The sequence below is a fragment of the Apodemus sylvaticus genome, chromosome 22, assembly GCF_947179515.1.
Source record: "Apodemus sylvaticus chromosome 22, mApoSyl1.1, whole genome shotgun sequence".
NCBI classification, from domain to species: Eukaryota; Metazoa; Chordata; class Mammalia; order Rodentia; family Muridae; genus Apodemus; species Apodemus sylvaticus.
Window position 1 is genome coordinate 50,918,448 of NC_067493.1, and position 19,481 is coordinate 50,937,928.

General features: G+C 51.5%; 1 protein-coding gene across 1 annotated transcript in view; it reads left to right on the forward strand.

The window, feature by feature from the left end:
* Rnft2 (ring finger protein, transmembrane 2) overlaps positions 1–3,971 on the forward strand; it is a 52,837-nt gene extending 48,866 nt beyond the window's left edge. The window contains exon 11 of the mRNA XM_052168500.1: positions 912–3,971. Coding sequence (XP_052024460.1) covers positions 912–1,046 — 135 coding nt within the window. The 3' untranslated portion in view covers positions 1,047–3,971. The remainder of the gene's footprint in view (positions 1–911) is intronic.
* Positions 3,972–19,481: the final 15,510 nt, after the last annotated feature.

The window sequence follows — 19,481 nt, forward strand, 5'->3', positions numbered from 1 at the left end:
TAGCTCCTAAGGGAGCCGCCTCTTCCAGGCTTCAGGATGTGACTGTGAGCTGGATTCAGATCCTTGTGGCCTGTAGGACTGAAGGTCCTTGGTGGCTGTTGTGGCCACAAATAGCCCTGGCTTCCTTGCCAAGCTGGTATTTGTGGGAGCAAGCCCATGAGGTCCTCACAGTGTAAGCAAGGTAAAAGTCGTGGTTCTCGTAATCTACTCCAGGGGTGACGTCCATTACTGTACTGTCATTGTTATAAGCAATGCACCATGGGTAGGGGTCGGCAAGGAGGGCACGGCCACACAGGCCATGACACACAGCTGCCTGTCACACTCCTGACTCCTACCGCCTAGCTGCTGTTCCTCCTTCGTCCGGTGTCTTCCCCTCTCTGAGTCTTTTTGCTGGGATGTGATTCACATGGGTGGACTTCATCACAGTGAAGGGATTGTAGCACTGCTCCTGTCTGTCACCAGCTAGACCACCTGGGTCTGTCTGCTTGCTCCAGGTGCACACAGATGTCCTGAGACAAGAGACAATGCCTTCTCCCCTCCACAGCCTCTTCCATGCAGGCCTGTGTCTGTGGTCCAGTCACCCCTGTGCTGCTTGTTCTGAGACTGTGATGAGACCCAGAACCTGCCATGTGAACACAGTCCCCAGGGCTCCTCTCCCAACTCCACAATCACAGCCTGGAGAGGAGAACCTTCCATGCCAGGTGTACTGCTGCCCTCTGACCCCAGCTGGGGAAGGTCTCCATAGGCCTCCTCCTCTGCCTTCCTATCCGAGCACCAGCTACCGACATTTCTGTTTTAGAGCTGATGGGGCTGTTGTCTCCCTTCCTGGAGGGCTTGCATGAATGGCCTGGCTAGTCAGCTGCTGTCACCGGGCTCCTGGGTCACACTCTTTCCCTCTGCTGTTCCCACAGCATGTGTTCTGTGAGGAGTGTCTTTGCCTGTGGCTGGACAGAGAGCGCACCTGCCCACTGTGCCGCTCCGTTGCCGTGGATACCCTGCGATGCTGGAAGGATGGGGCCACGTCTGCACACTTGCAGGTGTATTAACTAGACACCCGTGTCTGGGGAGCCGGGGCCTGAGGCTGCCTGGGAAACAGCCTCCAGGACTTCCTCCTGCTGTTCACCACCTCTACCTGATGGCCCCAGGGTGCCCACACCAACACATTCCTCACCTCCCTGGTACAGTGTGTGCATCCTACCCCACCAGAGAGGGGAGCCCTCCTCACTCAGACCTGGCTTCCCCACAGGTAGGTGATCTGTCCCCTCTGAGTAGAGGAGTCACCCACACACAGTCTCCCCTCACTTAACCTGCTTCCAGCTACTGGTACTCAATGCTACAAACTGGTAGGAGCTGAGAGAGTCCAGTCTGACCCAGGTCTGCTCCCAGGAGCCACTGGGAATGTCCAACATGTGAGCACCAGGCTTCAGCCAGAGCTGACCATAACAACAGCAGGAAGCACCGAGCATCCTGCTCAGGCCGCCTCCTGGCCTCCATGTGAGCCCTGGGGTGGGGTACGCTCTCACACCCTCGGCAGGTGTGAAGCTCCGTGCACTGCCCAGCAAGTAAGGGCCGCCTCATCTCCAGCGCTGCCTGGCCCTGTTGCTGTAAGTGGCCCTCCTGGTTGAGCATCGGAGGCCTAGGCATACAGCACCTCAGAGACAGACTGCTCCGAGCACGCAGACGGTGAGGTCAAATGGGAGGCGCCATGGAGAGACCACGCTTTTGTGATTCCTTTCCTCCCCGGCTCTGCCTGGGACAGGCAGTCTCAGAAGGGTCAGCTCTGGTCCAGAAGTGCATGCCACCTGCCTTCTGTCATTCTTCTGTCCTTATTCTTTTCTACATTGTCCCTTGCTTGTAGCTCAGGACTGTGCAGAGCTCTGGCGGGCATGGCTGCCTCGCCCCCACCCCGGAAGACTTCAATCCCTGTCATAAGTGGCACACGGCTCTGGAGTGATCCAGTGTCCCCTCCCTCTCTCTAGTGAGGTAATTAGCTCAGAGAAACAACAGTCCTTCCAGAGTCTCTGAAAAGACTGCTTTATATCTTTAACTAAACTCCTGAGTGGGACCTCGGGGAACGCTGGGAGTAGCTCACAGGTGCGCTTCACATCCTTGGGTCTCTAAGGCACAGCTGCTTCTCCCCCTGGAAAACTCTCTGGTTGGAAACCTGGGACGAAATAGCACAGGTGACCGCACAGAAGCCTCTGGAATTCTGCCTGCCTCCACCGGCTACCAACTCTGTTCTCTCACAGCCCGCATCCACACGGCAGGCTGGCCCAAGTCACTTGTGAGAAAACTGCAAGGCTGGTGGGCAGATTAGCAGACGCAAGGGGTGGGGCGGAGAGCCTCAGTGCTGTCTCCTCCCCTCTGTAGATTCAGGATCCATGCCCTGAGCACCCCTGTTGGGACTTATCCCTCTGCTTGGTCCCCCTGGCACTTTCCTGGTACCAGTAACACACCCTTCCCAGGGGACCAGGGCATCCTTCAAGCTCTGTCACTATGGCAATGGCCATGATGCTAAGCAATCCCACTGCCTGGGTGTCTGAAGCGGGAAGGGAGGATGAGTCCTTCTGTTCTCTCTAGTTTGAGGGGGGACCCAGGAGAGCAGGGAGACGGCCTGCAACTGGTTTTTATCAGAGAGATCGCTGTGCCTGAGATGCTGTCAGCATTGTGGAGGGGTTGGAGCTGCGGGAGGTGCGCGGAGGTGTAGGTGGGATGGATCAGAAGCAGTCATTGGGAGTCGGGCTTGGAAACCTGACCCCAGACTCTGTGATGTCCCTATACCCTGTATCACCACTGTGGGGCTACAAAACCTAGCATGTTATTTGCTGGGACGGAGAAAACTAGTAAGAGGACAGAAGCTGGAGCTCCTTTGGTAGCGCGCTTGCCTAGCCCGCAGGAAGCCTGAGTTCCGAGGCCAGCACCACGTGAACAAGGCATGGCCATGCACACTAGCATTGCTAGCACTGAGTGGGAGAGGCAGGAGGATCAAAAGGGCAAGATCATTCCTTGGCCACATAGCGAGTTCCAGGACCACCTGGGCTCCATGAGACTCCATTTTAAAAGGGAGAAACAGGTGAACTAACAGTGTGGGTTACCGGCAAGTGTACCAAGGGTTTAACTCCCCCACCCCCATTACTTCTCTAACACCCTGTAAATATCAACCATACCCTGCCACACGGGGTGCATCCCCTGAGACAGTGAGATGCTCTTCAGTTCGCATCCTTCGGGGAACACCCCATCAGCGGGGTTTCTCCAGGCCGGAGGGTTCAGGCAGTGGCCCAGACAGCAGGCCGTGGGAAAGTGTCCCCTGGAGAACAGGCGCTCTCCTCCTGCAGTGGCATGTCAGTCCTCAGCGTTAAGCAGGTCAGTGGTGCGTCAGGATTTGGCTCCTGTTATTTTGTGGGTCACAGACTCAAAGCCCTGAGTCCTCAAAGTCGCGTGTGGGACCTGAGAGTAATAAGGTCGGGGAGGCTGGTGGGGGCACAGGCTCAGAGTGCTTGCCTCGAGCTCTTCTGTGGGGGGAGGGGGTCTGAGACAGGGTTTCTCTGTGTAGCCCTGGCTGTCCTGGAACTCACTCTGTAGACCAGGCTAGCCTCGAACTCAGAAATCTGCCTGCCTCTGCCTCCCAAGTGCCGGGATTAAAGGCGTGTGCCACCACCGCCCCATTTGCCTTGCGCTCTCAAGAGGAACCAGGTACAATTCCCAGCGCTCACGTCAAGGGGCTCACAACTCCAGCTCCAAGGACACAAACATTTAAAACAGAAATCTTCCAGAAACGCATGGGAAGAAGAAAGGCCTGCTTTGGACCTGAGCCTAACAGGCCCAGCACCTTCCAAAGGGAGCGACACAGGCACGGAGCCTTGGGACTGTCCCCCTGCTGAAGAGGAGGTGGGCAGCCATCTGAGGTCTTCTGCACTTTTGCTTTGGACATGTCTTTGGTGTCTTTAAGAACCTTCTGCCAATAAACCTCCCCTATGGATGTAACTTGTCTCTGTGAGTCACCATGCCTTCTGAAGCCAGCTAGACCTGGATCTAGGCAGTCAAGAAGTGGAATATGCATAGCCTGTGGAGAGGCTCAGATGCTTCTCCCTAGAGAAGCCAAGAAGGAAGGAAGCCAGAGTGTTGGCTGCAGAGGTGCCTCAGTAGGGAAGAGTGCTGGTCACCCGGGCACGAGGAGATCCTCGTCTGGACTCCTCAAATCCAGGGACCATTATAAACAGCTGGGCATGGCAGCTTGTCTGTGGGGGTGGGGCAGACAGGCAATTTCCTGTGGCCAGCCAGCCTAGCTCCAAACTCAGACACAGATTCTGCCTCCAAAAATAAAGTGGAGAGCAACAGAGGCAGACCCTGAGTGCTGGCCTCTGGCTTCCGTACAGACACGTGTGCACATACGCAGAGAAGGGCAGAGGTGAGAAGGAGCCGTGCTGGATGGTGACTTCTGTGGACATTAACTCCAGCAGCATCTGGAGGGCAGGCGGGCCGGCTGTGGCAGCAACTTGCAGCTCTGAGCTTAGGTTGACTGAAACTATCTCACTCTGGTTTTGTACTCACAAAAACACACCAGGGGATCCTTGACTCTGATTGATGGGAGTCTTCTGGGCGCTTTAGTCTGTGCACCCAGGAGGCCCCACATCTAGCTGGGGATCAGGTGTGCAGTTGGTGGTGACCGGAAGGGTTTACCCAACAGGGGGCCTATTGTATGATTTGCTTGGGTTCTGCCCTGGACGGTGTTTGCTGAGTGTGCCCAGGGTTCTGGGTTCCACCTGCAGCACTTGTAAGTAGAGGAGGGAGCTGTTGGTTCATGTCCTGCTTCACAACTATAATCAGATTGAGGGTTCCAGGCAGTCCTGGGCTTTATGGTGAGCTCTAGCTCAAAAACCAAAATAATTTTAAGAATATAAACCTTGCCAGGGAGCCAGACAGAGGCAGAAAGGCAGAAATCTAAGTGCAAATTAGTAACATCGGGCAACAGTGTACCCCTAAGGCTTTGCTAGCTGCCTTGTGAGCCACAGGTCCTATGACCCAGGCTCAGAAGACAAGGTGATTGATGCTAAGCATAGTATTGCACACCTCAGTCCCAGCACTCAGGAGCTGAGGTAGGAGGACAACCTCTGAGTACCCGGTCTAATCACTGAGTTCCAGGCTAGCCGGAATCACACACAGAGATCCTGTCTGGAAAAATAAATAAATAAAACCAGCTCCCGAGGATGACCTCTGACCTTCATATTCAAGCACACATGAATACACACAAAGCTGGAGGATGAGCGTGCAGCCTCACGTATGCACTGTTGCCATGGTTATCTGCTGGTCTCCGAGGACCCACCTTCCCAGAGAAAACACACAAAGGCCTTCATTAGAGGTGCACAATCAATTTTTTAATAAAAGTGTAACAAATATGTACAAAGCATCCAGGTAGGGACCCCCCTCTTACAAAAGAGCACAAGGCAACAAGGTCAGGACCCAGACAGAATGTCCACCCAAGTTACCGCCTCTCCCCCAGACTCCAAATGCCCTCACAGCCATGCATACGGGCTCTTTGACTCTTCTAGTGCAAAGACCTTGGGGATCCAGGGTTGAGAAAAAAGATAGACTGGAGAGGGGTAAGAGACTTCCCAGGGCCTCTGGAGTGGTTAGGACAGGCTGTTTGCACATTAGATACCCCTTACCCTGGAGTTTCTGAAACTGGAGACAACCCCCTGAAATCATTCAACCTGCCCTTAAGTGTCCCCAAATAAGGCATTCTCTCTTTTCAGCTAAAGTAGACACGCCCTGCTGGGCTACAGGATTGTCCCTGCCCTTGGATTGGCAATGTCTGCCCTTGAGCTAGAATACCTTGCCTTCACCCACAATGCTTCAGGACACCAGAGCCACTTAATCTGATACAACAGAGCAGGTACCACATTGGCTTGGGGCAGTGGGGGTGGGGCACACAGGCTTGAATGCAAATGTAGTTCAGCCACTTTGCCATCTGGGTGCCCTCAGCTTCCTCACCTGTAAAATGGGACCCGTGGTACTACCAATAGGATGGGGGTCTCTCCGGGGAAGCCCTGGAAAGCGCCTTGTGCAGTGTTCAGCGCTGTGCTCCTGTGAGGGGGGAGGGTCTTTGATTATTGTACAAAAGGGACCAGTCGTCCCCCCCCCCTCGGAGAAGGAGACGAGACAATGTAGCAAATTTTTTAATTGCATTCAGCCCAGAGAATGGCATGCGGAAAATACTATATAGCAATCTGCCAGCAAGGCTTGGGGTCACAGTGGTGACCCGGCAGATCTGTTCTAAATTATGAGCCAGACTGGAAAGGGACATTTCACGGCATCTGGTCTCCAAAAGGGACTGTTGCTGCGCCACAACTGAGTCAGTTTGTTCAGGCGTGGAGGTCTTCGGCTGGCACACTGTAGATGTTCAATAAATAGGTGTCAAGTGAATACATTAAAACGTTAAAAAGATAAACTTTTGGCTAAAGTTTTCAGGAGACACTGATCCCAGCTTTCCCTCTTGGTGGGGCTTCCTAATAGCTCCTATGGGAATAATCTACTGCCCCTCTCCCCACATCCCTAGGCAGCTTCTGACCCCCTGATCTCCCCAAGATCACTCCAGGCTCAGAATAGGAAATAGCACAAACCCGGAACTCACTGCTGCTTCCTGTGGGCATCCAAACAGCCCACAACATAAGCCAGGTGTGGTGGCCCATGCCAGTGATCGGGAGGTAGGGGCGGGAGGATGAGGAGTTCAGGGTTATCCTCTGCTATAGAGTGAGTTCAAAGCCAGCCTGGCTCCGTGTCTCAAAAAAACAATAATACCAGACAAGCAGTCCCCAGTAGTGACCCAGTGTCTCCCAGAGATACTCATGTAGTGTGTGCCAGGACATGTTCCCGCCCCCAGTTCTCAGTGAGCAAGAATGACATTTTGTCAATTTTAGAAACATGACAGTACAGTCAGGTGGACAGAAGACGTGAGCTCAGCTCTATGGAGTGTCGTCAGGCCATCCTGCGGCACTAGGGTTCAGTCACCATCCCCCATCAAGGTAGAAAGGAAACAGATCAAGGTGGGGTGGGGAAGCAGTCTCCAGGGTGACTGTGAAGGGGGGAGGGAGTATGGGGGCATGCCCTCCCGGCCCAGGATCATAGACACGGCCCTTCCTGGGCTCTCCAAAAGGACTCCAGCTCAAAATCCATCTAGACAAAGGGAGATGGAACCCCCAAATGTGAACAGGGCTCTTGCTTGTGGGGAATGAGGTGAAGGAGAGAAGCTTCCCGAAGGGAGTGGACCTTCTCTCGAAGGCTTCATTCGGTCCCACAGACTCCAGGCTTCACCCTCTTAGAGCAGCCAGCAGCGCTTGGACCCAGGTGGCAGATAGCACCTCAGCTCATCACACAGCCAACTCCCTAGCAATGATCTCAGAGGCCTCCCAGGCTTTGCGCCGACACACACACACACACACACACACTGCTGTCTGCTGAAACCCAGTATGAGGCCTTTTTAACATTTATTTCAAAGCCTCTCTCCCTCTTCACAGACTCTACATAGAAACGAATCAAAATCAATTCTCCTTGGCAGCCAGGGAGAGCGGGATAAAGGGAGCGATCGTGCCAGCGCCTCACACTCGGGAAGTTGGGTTTTTTTTTTTCTTCAATAACACCACCAACAGAAAGGCCGTCCCATTATCTCATGCAGTCCAAGTAACACCACGGCAGAGACAGTGAGACAATAGAGACACCCCAGCATGCTTCAATATCCTAATACAAATGTCCGTCAAGAAGTCAGCTCTCATAGAATAAAAAACAGGCATTTACAAAACAACCCCGTCAAACCGGGGGCGAGGGAGAGATGCACTCAAATGAACTGCGTACGAGCCAAGGCCCGGATTTGATAAATACATGGTTTTCATTCCTATGGGAGAGTATTTACAGAGGACTTGGCTGAAAACTTCCATCCGGAAGGTCACGGCTACCCAGCTCTCTCAGTAACACAGACAGCTTCATTGAAATGAGAATCACCAGAAAAGCCAACCCTTGTGTTTGGAGTTCAAATCCTCCAGGGAGCTATCGTTAGCTAACAGGCAAAGCCAGGCTCAAAAACAAAACACACAAAAGGAGAGGTTTTCCTCTCACCCCTCGCCCTTGCGCTGGGTCTCTCCAGGGTCAGCATGTCCCCACTGCCATCTGGACAGTGTGGCTTTCAAAAACACCACTGAGTCCCACCATTTTGCACACACCTTCTCTGGAAATGTGATGCTTGCGAGGACACATTTCCTTGCTAGGAAAGGGACTAAATACAAGCAGAGGGAGTCTTCCAGAGTGTCCTGGGACCCTCTGTAATTCTGGCTGGGCGAGGGCGCGGCCTGCTGCCTGCCTCTTCCCTGCCAAACAAGCTCGCTCGCTATTTATTTATCTTTCTTTGCTGAGTTCAGTCTGGCAGATAAAAGGGTGGAGGCTTTAGCATTGAGTTCTTGGTTGCATTTTTTTTGTTTAAAAAGCGGGTTACTTAGAGAGATATAAGGCATAGATTTAAAATGGAGAGAAGAATCTGTTGACAGCAAACTGAGAAAGTGTGCACTTTACTGGTCACGCTCAGCACAGTTGGCCAGGGACCGTTTCCCTTTGTAGTCCTGTGCACCTGACCAACTAATGCTTTCTAGCAGATCCCCTGATCCCCGGGTACCAGGCAAGTCACCTGCAAATGGAGCTAGGACAAAAAAACACTCCCCCAGTAGTCCCAAATGCCAGATACCAAGGCAGGGTTCATGAGCTGAGGTCGGCCTGGGTGCCAGGGTGAGGCCTGGTCTCCAAGATTCAAAAGGAAAACATTAAAAAATAAGAGTAACTGTCTTACTGAGCCCACGGCAAGCATCCCTCGCCATCTCGGCTACAGAGACCTCGACGGGGGTGAGGCAGTGTCCATGCAGAGGAGTCATACCTGTTCCAGTTGGGATTTTATAAAGAACGAAAGCAAAAAAGAAAAACAGCCACCAACCCTGAAGCCGTGAGCTGTTGCAGCCAAATGTCAGTCTAGCACACAGCTTCATTATATATGTATATATATATTTATATTTATATTAGCCCTTCTAGAAACTTCTGAAAACAGTAGCTTATTCTGTGTGTTTGGGGACCAGGGGAAATCGGACATTTCATTTAAATGGTCCGCCCCCTCCCCCAGCATCCCCTGCCTATAAATCACGATCCATCAGAACATAGCCATTTCCTGGCTCTTTATTAAAAACCTAAACCCTGAATCCCTTTAGAAAATTGGGGAAGGCCACAGCAGTCTCTCAGGGTACTGCTGCAGGGAGAGGAGGGTCTGCCTTTTCCTAAGCAGTTCCTGTCTACTGGCCTGCCCCTCCCCACTCAGCCCTCCCCTTTGGGGGGGGGGGCTGCTCCTAAGCCCTGTGAGCACCACCCCTCCCCCCATAGAAAGACTTTCCAGTGGCAATCTTGTCACCTGGCCCTTTAAAAAAAAAATGAGAGTATATCCAAAGAACAAAATAGAAAGCTCTCATCCCCTGGCCTTCCCGGTCTGTAAGACTCTGGCCATACCAAGAAGGATACATTTAGCACCAAGAAACTGTGAAGAGAAGCACCAGACACACTATATAGGTAGGGAAAGAAAATGACATCCCGTTTCTCTGGCTATGACCACCGTGAGATCTAGAGAGCTGTCTTCTCTTGAAAGGGACAGGGACAGGGAGAGGCTAGGACATGCCAAGAAATGGAGGGATCCCAGGCTGCCCCCAACAAAATGGGCCCACATCCCCTCTGTGTTGTCCACACCAGCATCTGTGCTGAGCAGTTGGTCCACGCTGAGGCTGATCCCACCGGTCCGTGTAAGCTTCCTGCACGCACAGCAGCAGCAGCAAGCATCTCTCTCTCCCCTGCCACCCTAGACATTACAAAGTCTCAGAGTTCACATCGAAAGGTTGCGTGGAAAGGAAAGGGACCATGTCCCCCGCAGGCATGCACAGGTACGGAATTCTGTATTATTTTCTCTCGGTTTGTATATATATAGCTAAATAGCACTGGGGTGGTTATCTCTGCGGCTGGACTTCCCGAGGGCCTCCTCTGGCTGTGTTTCCACCATCAGCTCTTTACACTGCTTCCTCCATGCTCTCGGCTTCTCCCTCAGGAAAACAGGAACCAGCTTCCTCCAAGGACACAGGGTTTCACCAACCTGTGGAAATAAAGATTTGTTTTTTTTCTGTCAGTGCAGTCAGCTTCAGGGATGATGTCAGTGCAGAAGGGGAGGGGGAGAGGGGGATTTGAGACACAAAGCTCTGACTGGTGAGGGAGAGACTCCCCAAAGCCAGGCCTGGGTCTTCTCAGCCCCCGAGGCAGTAACAACCCTGAGAGCACACCACACACACACACACACACACACACACACACACACACACACGCGCGCCACGGACACACACCACAGACATACTCACACACACAGACACACACTCCCCAAAAGCCAAACCTGAAAGCACACCACACACACACCACAGACACACACTCACACAGACACCACACACACACTCACACACACAGACACACACACACCACGGACACACACACACAGACACACACACACCACAGACATACTCACACACACAGACACACACTCCCCAAAAGCCAAACCTGAGAGCACACCACACACACACACACACCACAGACACACACACTCACACAGACACCACACACACACACCACAGACACACACACACACACACACACACACACACACACACACACACACGCCTGCTCTCAGACATTTACATGAGCATCACCTGTGATTAAAAACAGACTTTGAGCCAGGCATGGCAGCACACACCCTTGATACCAGCTCTTGAGAGGCAGAGGTAGGGAGATCTCTGTGAGTTCAAGGCCAGTCTGGTCTACACAGTGATATCCAGGATATCCAGGGCTATATAGAGAAACTCTATGTAACCAAGAATGCAAGAGACCTCTGGTTTCACCCTCAGCACTGCAGCAACCATACTCAATCTTGAATGTCTACAATCCAAGCTCTTAGGAGGAGGAGGGGGGAGGAAGAGGAGGAGGAGGAGGAGGAGGAGGATATGAGTACGAGGTCATCCTTGGCCAGGCTCAGAAACTAGGAAGTTCCAGAATAGTCTGCGGGACATAAGACCCTGACTGAGGGTGGGCAGATGGGATGAATTGAACTTTGGCCCTGAAGGTAGGTACTATTCTCTGCACCAAAATTAAATAAGTTTTTTTATGGTAATTTATAAATGACACATAGACGATTAATAGAAAATATGGGTGTATGATAGGTAGGAAAGTAGGTGGATGGATGGGTAGATGATGGATGAGTGGATGGATGGGTGAATGGATGGATGAATGGATGGATGGGTGTATGGATGGATGTATGGATAGATGCTGTGAAGGCCAGAAGAGGGAGTCAGATCTTCTGGAACTGGAGTTTCAGACAGTTGTGATCTGCCTAGTGGATGCTAGGAATTGAACCTGGGTCCTTTAGCAGAACAGCCAGTGTTCTTAACCACTGAGCCATCTCCCCTGTCCAGACTGGTGAAAATCTAAAGGCTCATTACCCTTTCCCACTTAGGAACAAGTCCTTCACCTGCTCCTCTCACACTTCCATCTGTCCATATTCCAGACAGAGTTACAGTCAGTCTGCTTTTCTCACCCGTCATCCCCACACTCCCCACAGCCATGGCCCACTGCAGTGCTCCCTGCCTACGGGAAATTCCGGGGCCACAGGAGGCAGAGGGGAAGAAGTTCCTAATGTTGCTCTCTTGAAGAAGAGTCTAGTCTGGGGAAACATGGGCTATGGCAGCCCAGGGAGAGCCCCCACACACACAAACACACATACACACACACACACACACAGAGAGAGAGAGAGAGAGAGAGAGAGAGAGATCCCTCCTAAGAATTGGATTCTAAATAACCAGCCAGACTATGGGGGGGGGGGCTCTCAGGGCTGTATGTGTGGGTGGGGATAGAGTTAGCAAACAAGTGAGCAAACTCACACCCCAAACATCAAAACCTAGTACATAGTAAACACCGTACAGACGATATCCCCTGACAAGCTGGAAGTGATACTGATGGATCCACCAGTATAAACGTGACTGTTCAGAAAGCAGTTTGATACCATGACTAGCAAAACAGTAACCTTGGGCTCCTGAGCAGCTTTGCAGAACCAGGCAAGCGTTCCCTCCTGGGGGCTGCACCTCCGTTCCAATTGCAAAGTGGCCGTCGGGTGCTGCTATAGCAGTCATAGCCATTATTGCTCCAGAGGCTACTTATGGTGGAGGGCTCAGCCCCAAGGAGGACAGACACTCAGGGGGTCATGGCCAAAGACAGGGCAGAAAGGATGTAACAACTAAGGATGAGAACCCGTACCAAAAAGTTGTCTCTGGACAGGGCGTGGCTGTCCAACTCATTGATTGGGCCCGTCGATATTGCAGAACCCACGAGCTCCCACTGCTCCTAGCAGGGCCACTAGGAAATTAACATTTGTCGGGGGAAGGTGTCACTGCCTTCAGTGGGTAAATACAGATAACTTCTCCTTGCTCCACGGGGTAATTTTTCACCCATGCTCGAGCTGGTAACTCTAGTTAATAAACTCAGTGGGACCATAACAGAAAGGAGACACAGATATCCGAGGAGGCCCTGCTGAGAATAGGGAGCCAGGGGGGGGGGGGAGGGAAATGACTATTTTCACCACATGAATGTATGAAGCTGTCAATTAAAAAAATATGGGGTAAACTTGTGCACAGACATTCATAGTAATGTGATTCAAAATCAAGAAGCGGAAACTCCCAAACACTCAGCAGAGATGGACGGATTAAGTACAATGTGATCTGCCTGGGCCGCAGAATATTATTTGGCTGTAAAAAGAGACTTTCTACTGATTGCTACACAAGATGGACCTAACTTGGAAATCTTATGCTAAGTGGAAGAAACTAGAAAGAAAGTAAGAAACGGCACAGCGTACATTTATAGGAAAGACCCGCCGGGCCAGGCAACTCTTCAGACACAGAAAGCTTAGGGCTATGAGGGCAGGGCAGTCGTGGGGAGTGTATTTTCCTATGTAGCCCAGGCTGGCCCAGAACTCACAACTTTCCTGTCTCTACTGCCCCATGCTGGGATTTGAGGTGTGCACCAACATGCTTGGCCGATTTTGGAAGCAAAGGCAACACAGGCTATCAGAGGAGGTGCAGAGAAGAAGAACACACTCAGGGGTTTGAGAGAAAGCCCACAGATCCTTATTTCCTGGTTGGAAAAAATCTTGGGTGTTGACTAAGTTGGTGGGGGTCTGTGGAGGTCTGGCTTCCTGCTGAGTGTGGCCACCAGGGAACATGGGTGGACCCTGGATATTTACTCCTCAGGGGACTTGCCACTGGTCACAGACCAGGAAGCCCCAGCCCCAGCTATGCTCCGCCCCATTCTGCAGAGTGGTGATAGCCCCGCCCCACTGCCAACCTCAGGGGGCACCACCCCACCTTAAGGCCTGTTCATATCTCTGCCTTGAACCCTGGCCAACCTTTCCTCTGATGACTCAGGTTGGCGCTAGCCTCTGCCTCTTCCCTGGACACTGCAGACTGACTTCATGATGGTGAGTCAGACCCACTACATGCCAGCGCCCCCCGCCCCCCCCCCCCCCCCCCCGAGTTCACATCATTGAGTCACAGGATCCAGATTGGGGACTTCAAACCATAGACTTGCTTAGCCATTGGTAGACGATGCTTCAGACCCCCCCCCCATTTGCTAACTCCCTTTCTCCACAAGCAAGGTGGAGCCCACACCGTCCTGGGGCTACTTTCTACCTTCAGAGAATCCAGAACTGGAGCAATCAATCCACCCAACAGATAGATGTACACAAGGCTACGGGATCAAAATCAGCAGGGACCTGTGGCAGACATTAGTAATCCCAGAGCTAGGGAGGCAGGACAATGGCGCAATGGAGGAAGCGGAAGGAGTATTTACTGTGGACATACTATGTTCTAGTGTGCTAAGCATTGACCTCTGTACTAAAGAAAGGCAGGCTCCCTTGATTTGCCCATCAGCCTCACAGGGGAGGGTGTGGCAGGTCAGAGGTCAATGCTTGTCATGGTTTGAATGAGAAATGTCCCCCATAGGCTTGTGTATATGCACACTTTCCTAGAAATCCCTTCATGATGGACTACAGGGTATACGATGAAATAAACCCTCCCCTCTTCCAGTTGCTTTTGGTCAGTGTCTATCACAGGAACAGAGAGGCAGACTGGAGCGGCCTCTGAGAAGACCCAGGATGAGAACGGAGCCTTGAGACACAGGCATGTGAACTGGAGAAAACAACCCGAGGGAACCAGGGTCTTAGGAACTGGGGGGTTGTGTCAGGTGTTAACTGGATGCAGCTGGTGAAAGAAAGACACCCATGGCTTCTAGATAGAGGAAAAGCCGTGATCAGAACTATCAGCCCTGTGGTAATTCCCCCCCTCACCGCCGCCCCCGGCTTTCCCTACCTGTAAATCATTGAGCATGTAAGGAGTCTAAAGGTTTCCTGAGTCTGTCAGACAGCTTTCCATTGCTGTAACAAAACACCTGAGATGATTGACTTATCAAGAGAGAAGGTTTCCTCAGGCTCACAGACGTGACTTCATTGCTTTGGAGCTGGGGGTGGGGCATAGCCAAGCTGCTTTCCTTGCGATAGATAACCATTGACCAGGAAGCAAAAGAGGAAGAGACTGGGGTCCCAACGTCCTCTTTGGGGTACACCTCTGATGACTGGAAGATTTTTCCATTAAGCCCCAACAGGTAAAGGCTCTACCATCTCCAAGATGTTAAAACAATAGAGTAAAACGAGCCTTAAGCTCTCAGTCTTTGGGGGATGTGTCAAAGCCACAGCCCCGCAGCTGCCAAAGGGACCAACTCTAAAGCCCATCTAAGCACTGTGTACTGAGGGATATCCACAGAGACATGAGCCCATGAGTGCCACTAATGAGATGTGCCCCTCACCCCATGCTGCAGTTGTCATGGGACCGAGTCCCAAAGTCAGGGACTGGCCTGGGTGTGCATTTCCATTATGAGGATTGCAGGACTCACCTGTAGAACAAATCCCATAAATGTGCCCAAAGTCCTGCCTCTACCGTGATCTGTCACCACAGCAGCCATTTGAAAGGGCTCAAGCACTCCCCAACAGAAGGCCGGATTGGCAAACCGAATTGCATGTGGAATAGAAAGATATAAATCCAGGTAAGGTAAGGTGGCACAGGCCTGTAATCCCAGCACTCAGGAGGCTGAGGCAGGTGCATTTCTGGGACTTCCAGGTCAGCCAAATTCTTGTCTCAGAAAAAGAACCATGGACAGACAGACGGATGGAAACTGAACTGTGCTAAAGCTGAGCTGGGCTCAGTGGAATCGCAAGGCCCTGGCTTCCATCTCCAACACCACAGAAGTAAACACTTGGAGCTGGAGTGATGGGTGGGTGTGGTTCTGTACTGAAGGGTAGAAGGTTACACACTAAGGTCCTTTTCTCCTTTGCTGAGTGTGTGTGCAGACACACACACACACACACACACACAGAGTTTTAGAGTTCAGTTTCAGGTTAGGGTTGCTAATATGGTCCAGCTAGACTAGTGAAGACACAGCTAACTGACATGATCCGGCACATGTGTATAACTTGACCGAAGGACAGGATGATACATGTTCCCTGCCCCGCCCCACCCACTCTGAGGAGGGCAGGGTTTCTCTGTGTAGCCCTGGCTGTTCTGGAACTTGCCTATAGACAAGCGAGCCTGGAACCCAGAGATCCTCCTGCCTCTGCCTCCCAAGTGCTGGGATCAAAGCTACCCCTGGCCAGCTTTTTGTTTCTTGCCTACCTACCTTTCTATCTCCAAAGCCCAGCACACCAGTGAGCCTGGGAATGGGAGCTGTCAGTGGCTCCGTGTGGTTAAAGGAGTCAGATGGCGGCAGTGCTCCTGATGCGAGGATTCAGAGGAAAGCTGTTTGGGGCAGCATCCTCAAAGAGAAGATGGGAGATGGCTCTAGTGGGTTCTCATTTCCATCTCTACCTGAGTTTTTCATGCCGGAGATTGAGGGCAGCTAATGGGACTGATAGACCTCTGGGAAAGGTGTCTACTCCCCTTGGCCTGGCCCCCTGCTAGCAATCATTAGCTATCCACACCACTGACCACTCTAGCTCCCACCATTGCCAAGCCCAACCACTGACTTTCAGGAGGGCTAGCTCAACCTAGAATCAAGCCCCGCCCAGATAAACTGGGCATTCCTTTCTCTCTTTGATACATTCCCTTCCCTCTTTGATACACTCCTTTCTCTCTTTGATACACTCCTTTCTCTCTTTGATACATTGATACATTCCCTTCTCTCTTTGATACATTCCCTTCCCTCTTTGATACACTCCTTTCTCTCTTTGATACACTCCTTTCTCTCTTTGATACACTCCTTTCTCTCTTTGATACATTGATACATTCCCTTCTCTCTTTGATACATTCCCTTCCCTCTTTGATACACTCCTTTCTCTCTTTGATACATTCCTTTCTCTCTTTGATACACTCCTTTCTCTCTTTGATACATTCCTTTGTCTCTTTGCTCTGCTGCTTAGGCTAACCTCAGACTCCTGTCTCAAGCAATCCTCCTACCTCACACTCCTGAGCTAATGCTACTAGAGCTGTGTGCCACCAAACCCAACCTGGACAGGCCCTTCATAAAGCAGACCCATGGGTATGCAGATGATTGTGCCCATGTGCACTACATGCTATCACATGGACATGCTTTGAGGAGACAACGTCACCTCTGAGAACTATGCCTTTTGCTTGGAAGGTGTCCAAACAAAACTGTTCACTGAGAGCTGGTTTCCAGGGTTACCAAGCGGGAAAAGGGTGGATGTCCGTGGAGGAGGTGACTAGCTAAGTCAGCGGTGCTTCATACAGACAAAAGAATGGCTTGCAGCCATAAAAAGGGTGATGCCCACCTTCCAGTGTTCGCAGGGTGAGACTCAGTGGATGAGCTCAGCCGCCTAAAGTAGGATCTGCACAGGTGTGCGTGGGCCTGGAGGGAGGGCTGCCAGGGAGGAGGAACCTCCAGGTGGAGGGAGGACTGACACAGGTATGCACTGAAATCCATTGAGCCCCTTCGAGTGAGCTGAGGTATACGGATGGGTCCGTAACCCACATCCAAGGGAGGGTCTTACTGCCACACAGGCACAGAGATTCATTGTTGCTAGGACTTTCCATAATTTCAAGAAAGACCGGAAATACAGGCTTCCGGAGGAGGGCGCCTACTTTGTAAGTGTTTCAGGGAAATCCTAAATCAAGCAGGGATGAGGCCGAACGAACGTATTCCACGAGGAGGTCTCTGTACCTAACCCATGCTTAGGAACAGCTAGCTGGCTTTTAAACCTACCATATTTTACCACCAGGGGTTGTTCCTCTGGGCCTCAGTTTCCCCGTCTGCAATGTACAGGAGATGGGTGGAACGGTATCTATTGTCCTAATATCAGGTCTGGATGTTTTTAGAATACTAGTATTTGGGTGGCTCGCAGATCTTTTGGGAACAGATCACAACAATGGCCCTTTTCCCACAGACAGGAACACATAAGGATGACATCAGCCAGATTTACTGTGTTATTTCCGGGACTTGCTGGACCCCTGTGGGCATTCTCTGTTCTATACACCTTAGGGAGGGAAGAATACGTGTGGTCACTAGATCATTATGAGAAGGTCAGCACGGCCAGCCGGGGAGCATGACCCAGGGTACTAACCATGCAACCACAATCTCAGCCTAGACCTGCAGACTTCAGCAGACTGCTGAGACACTGAGCTGGCTCCCCAGCCTCTACAGGCTGTATTTTAACTCAGGACTGGCTTTCAAAATGGCAGTTCTGGAGTCCATTTCATTGGGCTCAGCATATTCCGACTATCAGAAGATACTCCACGAACAGCCATTTCCCCATTGCTGACATCCAACGTGGACCAAGTCCCCGGTACTAGAGCTAATTTGATAGATATGATTTGTGGCCTTGGGGTCAGGTAGGTTAGGAAATTCTCCAAGGCTTTAGGGACACAGCCCTGACTCAGAATTATGTGCATTCCTCCACTGGCTAGAGGTATAGACCGCGAAGAACATCCCAGAGAAGGACAGGCATTGGGGGGCAGAGGCAGGCTGGTCTCTAGGAGCTTGGGGGCAGTGTGGTCAACATAGAAAGCTCCAGAGTAGCCAGGGCTACACAGTGAGGCCCTGACTCAAAAGATTCCGGAGGAATGGGAACAGCCAGAATCAAGCTGATGGGCCCGTGAGGTACCCAGGCCCTCGGTGGGAGTGGGAGTGGGAGGGGGGACACAGGAGTGATTGGCAATATGAGACGAGATTCTAGACACACACTCATGGTCAACGTTTCTGGACTCTTCCATGAGTCTACGTTTTCTCAGTAATCACACATGTTGGCAGGTGTTTCTGTACCAGAGGTCCATCTGTAGCCATTTTTAATTGATATCTGCACAGAACAGGGCCACAGGACTTCTCCAGCACACCACACACACCCGGACAAGGAAGGCAAATGATAAAGGAGCTGAGAGATACAGCACTGACCAAGTCCGGAGTGTCAAAAGGTATCACAAGGATGGGCCAAAGAAATGGCTTAGTGGGCGAAGGCACTTGCCACCAAGCCTGAAAACCTGAGTTTGATTCCCCCGGAGCCACATGGTGAAAGAAGAGACCTGACCTGTGTGTGTGTGTGTGTGTGTGTATGCATGCATGCATAGTACACACATACATACACACAAATAAATATAATACTTTTCTAGTTTTGATTTCCTGATACAGGGTCTTACTATGTAGCCCTGGCTGTCCTGGAACTCACTTTGTACACCAGACTAGCCTTGAACTCAGAAATCTGCCTGCTTCTGCCTCCCAAGTGCTGGGATTAAAGGCGTGCATCACCACTGCCCGGCTCTGAAAAAAATATCTTTAAAGAAAAGTACTGTAAATGTGAAGAAGTCTGTGCTGTTAATTTTAGTCCTTTGTCTCTGTAGCGTCCCTACCGGCAGGTTCTCATACCAGTGGATTGAAAATACCCAGAGGAAAAAATGGGCACCAGCACCCAACACAGCCAGGAGTATTTGTTTCTCTAAACACCACCATGAGTGTCTGCACAGGGCAACTCTTAAGTATCCTCTCGACTTAAAGGATACAGGAGAAATCCAATGGTGGTATGCAAACATCACAGTAAGTTATATTTGTATAAGTGTCTTAAGATATCAGTATCTGCCTATTGATATTCCAGGGATCCTGAAACAGCCCCCCACCCCCAGCATACCATGGGACAAATGCATTTTAAAGGGCTGGTGATGTGGCCCAGTGGTCAGAATGCCTGCCTTATATGTACAAAGTCCTGGGTTCCACGCCCAGCACCCACAAAACAGCTCTGGTGATGCGCACTGTAATCCTAGCACTACTACAGCAGCAGAGGCAGGAGGTTCAGAAACTAAAGGTCATCCTTCACTTAAGGCATCTGAAGCCAG